The 8207-nt window shown below is 35.0% G+C and overlaps 1 protein-coding gene across 6 annotated transcripts in view; it reads right to left on the bottom strand.

The window, feature by feature from the left end:
* The window catches only part of LOC110463208 (rac GTPase-activating protein 1-like), a 33873-nt gene extending 26911 nt beyond the window's left edge, over nucleotides 1-6962 (bottom strand). For all 6 annotated transcript variants that reach the window (XM_021517615.1, XM_021517611.1, XM_021517610.1 and 3 more), the window contains exons 1-7: nucleotides 6854-6962; nucleotides 6570-6651; nucleotides 5850-6052; nucleotides 4640-4782; nucleotides 3075-3243; nucleotides 2342-2504; nucleotides 839-941 (exon numbers count right to left, since the gene is read on the bottom strand). In XM_021517615.1, the coding sequence (XP_021373290.1) occupies nucleotides 839-941; nucleotides 2342-2504; nucleotides 3075-3243; nucleotides 4640-4782; nucleotides 5850-6052; nucleotides 6570-6651 (863 nt within the window). In that variant the 5' untranslated portion in view covers nucleotides 6854-6962. The remainder of the gene's footprint in view (nucleotides 1-838; nucleotides 942-2341; nucleotides 2505-3074; nucleotides 3244-4639; nucleotides 4783-5849; nucleotides 6053-6569; nucleotides 6652-6853) is intronic.
* Nucleotides 6963-8207: the final 1245 nt, after the last annotated feature.

An 8207-nucleotide genomic window follows, 5' to 3' on the forward strand; every position in this document is an offset into this window, starting at 1 on the left:
GTCCGCTGAAAGTGGTCATCGAACTTGGCCGAGCCCTTTAGGCATTTAACCCTGTGACAAAGTTTGAAGAAAATTGGTTATTTGTTGTAGTTATTGCACGGAAACGAAGCGTGACAGACAGGCAGACTTACCCAAATTAATAGCCCCTGTTTCGGTGTAAACGGGGGATAAAAATGTGGCGTAAAGAGTTTGATAATTATAATGACCACAGCATGGACATGTATGATGTAAATAATGGCAATATCAATATTAAACATGGTTGACCATTCAAGAAGACATGAATACATCAATAATGCTTAAACAGATGAAATGATGAAGTTGCAAGGTTTTTACTTAAAATGGGAGAAAAGAATCAGCTAAGAGTATCATTCGGCATGTTTAAAGTGTAAACATTACCCCTGATCCAGTCAAAGACATAGCTGCCATTCATTTGGTTTTGCTCTCACGTGACCTCATGACTTTGTGTATGAATAATAATGACATAAACATAATTTAGCTGTTGATCAACTGTCAATCACACGATTCCACATGACAGTACTTTTAAAAATAGTGATAGTCAAATACTGGCAATGGACAAAATAATTTTACAAAGATACCTATACACCATCAACTGTGACTATCCACAAGCTAATCTGCCCTCCTAAAACAGGTTCTAATCCAATGTTATAAGCATTACATGTTCTGGGTCATGAATAAATTTTAGTCTTGGTTACTTTATACTTATTTTGTGCATCCATGAAGCCATGGATGCACCAAAATATCAGTAAATTTGAGTGCTGCTTATTCATTGTTATAGGCATGGAACAGCAAAAGGTAAAAGAACTGTTGTAACACTCACTTAGGAGTAGCTCCCTTCAGGATACCTCGAGATTTGCGCCGGGAGTTTTGATTTCTGTTGCCAGGTGTACCCATATAAGAATCCTCAGACTCGGGTTCACTTTCTGAAATAGAAAAGGATATCTTTGCAATAATTTAATGTAAAAAAAAAATGGTACAGGAACAAGATTTGTAAGCAATTCACAAGAGGCAATCAACTTACAATTTACGAGAAAAGGTTGGGACCAAGGACTGGTTTTGGATTGTTCTCGAGTATCGTGTACACCCCTTTCTTGACACTTCATTTTTTCTTAAAAAAGTGTGCACTATACACAAATATTAACGGTAGTCGTTGGTCAGACATAAAATATCTAAATCAGTCAATAGCAATATATAATACAACAGTTTACCCCTTCGAAACCTCAAAGGTGCCTGATTCATACTCGGAAGTTGAACAACTTTAGGTTATATGTTATTCCTGTGAAAAATTTGGAACGCCTTTAGGTTTTATGCTATTCCTGTTTAAAAACGAAATTGATATCCGAGTTATCCAAGAGCTTGTAATTAGCGCCTGGTATATTCCGAAAGAAGCAATACAGCCCAAGACAGCAAAGGTCAAAATCTGGGACTGAAACCGAAATTAATAGTCCCTACTGGGGTGGTTCCCCCAGGGGTGACTAAAAATAAGTCTCAAACATTGGGAATTTGTTGAAAAAAATACCTACTACTTCCATTGTTTTTTAAATCCAATTGAAGAAATTTGGTGTCTTGTGTTAATATTATTTTCATTAACACTCAGTTCAATCCCGACAACGAGAGAATTAGTTCCGGATTCAATGTCAGTGTCCGGTTTCAATTCTATATTCTCGCTTACATTTCCATTTTGTTAAACCAGGTTTCCGACTGTAGGCTTATGAACTAACAGCTCTTATGTGGCTATTTAATGTTTATACACACTGTCTTCACATAATAATTAGCAACTAGCCACCACTGGACAGGGGATCTCCGATTTAATTGCTTAACAGTCGGTGAGCATGACAGCATGCCATTCCCCGCGAAATTGGCTTGCCATTCACAATTTTCACACCTAGGATATGCTAATTGGCCTGGCCTATAATTTAAGTGGCTAGCCTGTGACTTAAGACCTCTCAGTGACCAAGGTCAGTGTGAATCTATGTAGCTATTGTTCATTCATTTAGATTTACGAAACTTTGTTTCTTTTCGTGAGACTGATTGAAAATTCATGAGAAATGGGCTTACACCTAACTTCAACCAACACGCTGGGTACATTGCAGTTTTAAGTAAATTTAGCATATTTAAACCTATCAGTATTTTTACAGAAATAGATCACTACAAGGCCAATATATCATAACCTTAACTGAAGGTAAATTAAATGTTAATGCAGAACTGATTATATTCTGCCATCCATGGATGGGGATATTTTTAACTGGAATACCCTGAGGTTAATGTTGCTGAATAGTCAAAAAAATGTCTGGCAATTTGTCTTTCACATCACAATCCATACCAACATCCCGAGCAGGACTATCCAGGTGTTTGTCCAGCGCTGGTTCACTGAAGCTTTTGTTGAGCGTCTTGGTCAGCGGGATAACCTCAGCTACAGCCCCAACAAGATGGCCATTCGCATTAAGGGTGACAGTTGTTTGGGTCACTATGGAGTTGTTGTGTTCCTGAATCAATCAAAAGGGGTATTTTTGATAAAAAGACAAGAGGCTTGAGCCTTATTAGCTCACCTGGAATTTGTTATTTCAATTCACAACCTGTGGAATACCATACATTTTTATAAGGGGGGTATGAATTCTTCATAAGTTATTTTACATTTATACAATATTTCACTCGTGACCTCAAAAATGGCTCAAGGTCATTTTTGTAAGCATAATTTGCAAGGCTCCACCCTCGAAAGCTACCAGCCAATTATAATAACTAGACCTTTTGGTCCTACTGACAGAAGTCATTTTAAGATTTTGACATTTTTGACCTCTGTGTTCTTGAAAGTAGGTTAAGGTCACAGAGTTGTGACCTTGAACATTGAAGATGTTGCAAGACTGCCAGGCAAATATCATTAATAGGACTTTCTATGATGGTTTCAATTTCAATGTAGTGATTTACATGCATTTGACCCCCAGAATCAAGGCATTCTGCCTCTTGGGTCTAAAACGAAATAAAACACTTCATGATCAGCAATGCCTTAATTTGAGAAAGGTATTTAATTTTAAATTTGATCATTAATTGAAATTTACATCTTCATCACTACGCCGTCGTTTGACAGGTTCATCTTCCATTGGAGGTGCTGAAGGTCGTTTAACCTTTCTTCCACTGCGGAGATATGATGTGTCGAGGTCATCTTCTGTTTTATCATAAACTGAATCACCAAGTATGGAATGTGTCGACTCATTTATTGTTCCAAGTCTGTTGAGAGAATATGATGAAATAGGCATTTTAATCAAATACTGAAGAAAGTCAAAATCTTATTCACATACATAACATATAAATATACTGACAATATATAATGATTTGTTTGAAATATTTGACAAAGAAATGCAGGCACTTAAAAGTCTTACCCATGGACAATCACCACGAAAATGACTGTAGGTCTATGGGAATCCTTGATTTCATAGACCAAATAAGAAGTCTTTGATGCTATTTATTTCCTATGATATTCAATGATAAGTATAGAAGGGAGCAAAAAGGGTTTTGTTTACTCATTCTTTTCATTCATCACATTCTTTAATAAAGGCAAATATCAGTTTACAGATTACCATACAAATTTTCATGGTGAAAGAAGAATTAACATTGAGACAAATTTTATTGATGAAGATATTTTGAAGATGTTCCAGTTTAATATCATAAAATGTAACAATGCAGAGAGATATTAATATATATCTGATGGTGATCACAAGATCATGATGTACTTTCAATGTAGGAGTTTGCTTAAGATTACATTACAGTTTTTACCTGAATAAGATACTGTAAATTAATCTATGCACACAATCTGGCTTGTGCTCTTGATCACAACACTCTCTTTCATAGAAACTATGACTATTCATAATTTTTAAATATGACTCTTTTGAATGAATCAAAGTCTGTTCTATGGTTATTGAGGTGAAATGTCAAGATCTACCAACATAAACAAGAAATCCCAGAGGAATCTTGGCACCCACCATCGTAATGTAAGCAGTGAAACAGTAACCAAGTGAAAGCTATGTAACATGTACTGTATCATTGTTAGCTTTAAGGTAACTTTCTAACAAAACTTTATACCGCTGTGTATGAACAATATTATCTTTTAGAGTGAAGTTTATATAATTAGCACAGAACTGAAAGATGGAAAAAAATCAGTGTTCAATGTTTTTGTTTATTCCTTTTCAAAGTTTCATTAATTATGTATTTTCAATGCTCCTTCATGGATGGTAAAACTTTGAATGTAGCCCATATTATAACTACTGGAAAATTGTACATGCATAAATATACTCTTTAATCCAATTGGGAAAATAAAGACTAAAATTGGGAAAATGCAGGGTCATATTTCAATTGGAAATTGGTTCCTGTACTGGACCCTATAAATAACCACCTGGCAAAAGCCCTGGATCCATTCTGTTCTTTTTGAGAAAAGGGCATAACTAGAATGGCTTAAGGTCAGACGACAGACCACAGGAGAATTGAATTGTCCACCATCTGATGATGGTTGGCTAAACTTGGACAAATCCTTCCCTAAAGTAATAATTCAAATTTGTCCATTAATAATAGCATTCCATAGGACTATAGATCTATATATGAACCAGTCTAGAAGGATTTTTACACATACCTCCTTGATGGAGAATTGGCCTCCAACTGTGACTGATAGGTATTATGACTGAGAAATGCCAATTTTTCTCTATCCTGCTCATTCAACATACTCTTTCTGTTCTTGTCAGTCAGTAATTCTCGTATTAAAGAAATCTGTCTTTCCTGCGAAAAAAATTGTGATATGTGTAAGGATATTTAAGAATTGAGGATATCTAATGGTGTCTTCAGTAATAACAAATATATTTCACAAGTGTGGCTAATATTTTGATAATTTTCACGAGTGCGCGGCACGAAAGAAGAATATCAAAATATTAGCCACACAAGTGAAAATTATTTGTTATCACTGAAGACACCATTAAATTGTTCTGCTCAAAAAAATAATAAGACAGTTTTATCAGTAGTATATATTTCAAGAATATGTATACTTATATGGATATTAAAATGAAATGAAAATTGAATGTAGTATTGTTTAGTATTGGTCTGAAGACATTGAAAGCATTGATGAATTTATATCAAAATTAAATAAACAAACACAAATATTATAGATGATGGGGAAAGAATGATTAAAACTTATAAATGGAAACACTATTTTTTTTTATAATTGATATAAGGTGACAGTACCCAAATCGGATCACCAAACCATCATTTTATTAAATCATTGAAAAATCTGAAGAGGAATTATATTCATTTATGGTTGTATCAAAAATAGAATATCGATGGGTGTTCTCACAAACGAAATTAGCAACTGGGGCTCACTTGAGATATTTATAGAATGCTCTGAAGTCACCAATCAGCGTCTCCTGTTTTTGCGAATGTTGGGACCCAAACCCGATCACGGCTTGAATTTTGCAGTATCGTACGCTTTAAATGAATATTTTTTGTAAGCATATTAACATTTTATGATGACCTTTAGAATTTATGTGACAAAATGTATTTCTATAGTGTGAATTTATTCCTATAGTCCAAAACATTGTGCATAGTTGTTGCACGCGCCATTTTTTAAAAACGTAATCAAAACATTGACATTTGAGTTTGAATTACGTTTTCTTGCGCTATTTGAACTTAAAATCTAATTATCTGTAGTCAAAAAATGGTGCATGGCTATCTATTCTAAGACAATATCATTGTTATAACTGATTTGTTGACACATTTATTTATAAGTATTTTTGCAAAAAGGGATCCGATTTGGGTACTGCCACCTTAAATACTATGAGTATGAAACAACATACCAACTGGTCTCGTTCAGATTCCAAATACCGTCTGTGTTCTGTTTCTTTAACAATTTGACTTCTTGCATGCTTCAATGTGGTTTGTAGTGAATCATTCTCTTTTTCTAGGGTAGCAATTCTTTCATTAAACCGTTCAAAGTCTGTTTCTAATGAACACCATTTCTTCAAACAATCTTGTTGATTAGATACAAAACGTTGAAATTCTGCAAAATTCAACAAATTACAATAAAATTTTATGCACATAGGACATAATTTGTATAAAAAGCAGCACACAAATATTATCCCATTATATATCATCACATTTATGACAGCAGTAAATCATACTTGCCAACTTTTTTAAATTTCAATGGTGTGATTATGCATGCTCAAAATTAAAACATAAATAAAATGTGTGTATACGGCCCCTTAGAGACAAAATAACCCTTTTAAAATGACATTTACAATGTACTTTGACTTGTGTTTGTTTAGGAATACAAATTAAGACAACTATTAATGTTCAACAAACTGACTTATCAGTCAGTAATATTATCATAACACGTATTCATCATCTCCTTTAAAATTAATTTAGTAAGGATAGAATAGATATGCAAGGATTTGCTCAAATACAAAGCATTTAAAGTGTGCGTACAAGTGCAATTCTGTATAGAGACTCCTGAATTACCCGCAAAATTTCACGAAACGTCTACGAATTCACAAATCATATGTATGGTATACACAAACCTGGTTCTATTCCAACCTGTAATACTTTAGCATTTCTAGCCAGGTCATCAAAACTGGCTATTAGTGACAGCTTGGCATCCATCTGTTGAAAATGAAAACTGCAATGTTAGAAAGCAACTGAATGTGACCGGAATGTTTACTGCAGATCTGCGATCCGATTCAATTCTGGATTAGGAATCAAATGTAAATACAACCACAGTACATTAGCTGCTGTATCGCTCATTAAGATACGAACACCATCACAATCACAAACATAACTGTTATTATGATTACGGGATAAATACCTCTAAATGTGCTGTAAATTAACCTTTGAACAATTAAATCATCCCGTATTTTGCCATCAATAGTCCTTAATTCAGATACTCTTGCCGGGCGTTTTTGAACTTCTTAATATCATCCAATCAAAACTGGAGTTACTAATGGTAGGCGCCACCTGGCGGAGGTATAATAGGAGAATACTTCCGAACTTACCTCCCTTTCCGATTAACTGAAGTCCATGATTTAATTTGTTAACCCTTTCACTCCTATATTAATTTATTAGACTCTACCATACATTGATATAAATTAGTTCATTATAGTTTACGGTGGTGAAAGGGTTAATATCGAAGTAGTTTTGGCAAATGTCGATTTGTGTTAATTAATAATAACAACCGTATTTTAGCTGTTGTTCTTCTCAATCTGGCTATTTTTAAACACAGCCAGGGACCTGCATTGTTATAACAGCTATAGTTGGACATAAACTGATTAGTTGCATATGCTAGGCTTTTGATGCCTTTTATGTTTACCATCATGTGACGCTCTCATGCAGTTTGTTACACGTAGGCCTATGTCACAAATCAGTAGCCTTTCGGTTTACAGAAAGTTCAGCCCATATGTATTAAAGTCGTTCTGGACAGTATGACATTTATTGCAATTTATGTGTAAATATATACACACCATTTGGAAGAGAAATTCCATGCCTTTTATAAAATTATATCAAAAAGCCAAACATGTCCGTATATGAAGAATTCAGTATTAAACTTCAAGTTGTCAGAAGATTGGATGCATTGGATTTGGTTTGCTTAGTTATTTAAGGACGTGTCTTGATCCATATATGAGTTGTACATGCGTACTTGCGTGTGTATATGCAGGAGGCAGGTTATGTTGGTGTACTAATGTCGACTTTTTAGTTTAGTGCTATCTCACTGAAATAGCCGAAGGCGCCCACATAGCATTCTGCCCGGTCACATTATACTGACAACGGGTGAACCAGTTGTTGCCATTCCATGAATGCTGAACGTTGGTCGCTAGGGACACGATAGTCTATAGTGGTAGGACGCCGGGCTCGTGACCAAAGGGTTGAGGGTTCGAGTCACGACACGGCACTGTGTTGTATCCTTTACTCCAATTGTTCATGTCTACTCAGCTTTAAATGAGTACGTGGTTTGGCAGAGCTAGAATTGTTGAATGCTAGCTGTGAGCGCCTAAATGGCAGCAGTGACTGTATGCTCCCCAGGGAGTTGAGAAACATATTGGATGGTTGCAAGACCCTATAACCACAGATAATAATTTGTGAACCGCTTTGAGACGACCTACGAACTAGGTTGTGATAAAGCGGTATATAAGAACCTCGCATTATTATTATTATTATTATTATTA

The sequence above is a fragment of the Mizuhopecten yessoensis genome, unplaced genomic scaffold (assembly GCF_002113885.1).
Source record: "Mizuhopecten yessoensis strain PY_sf001 unplaced genomic scaffold, ASM211388v2 scaffold10877, whole genome shotgun sequence".
NCBI lineage: Eukaryota > Metazoa > Mollusca > Bivalvia > Pectinida > Pectinidae > Mizuhopecten > Mizuhopecten yessoensis.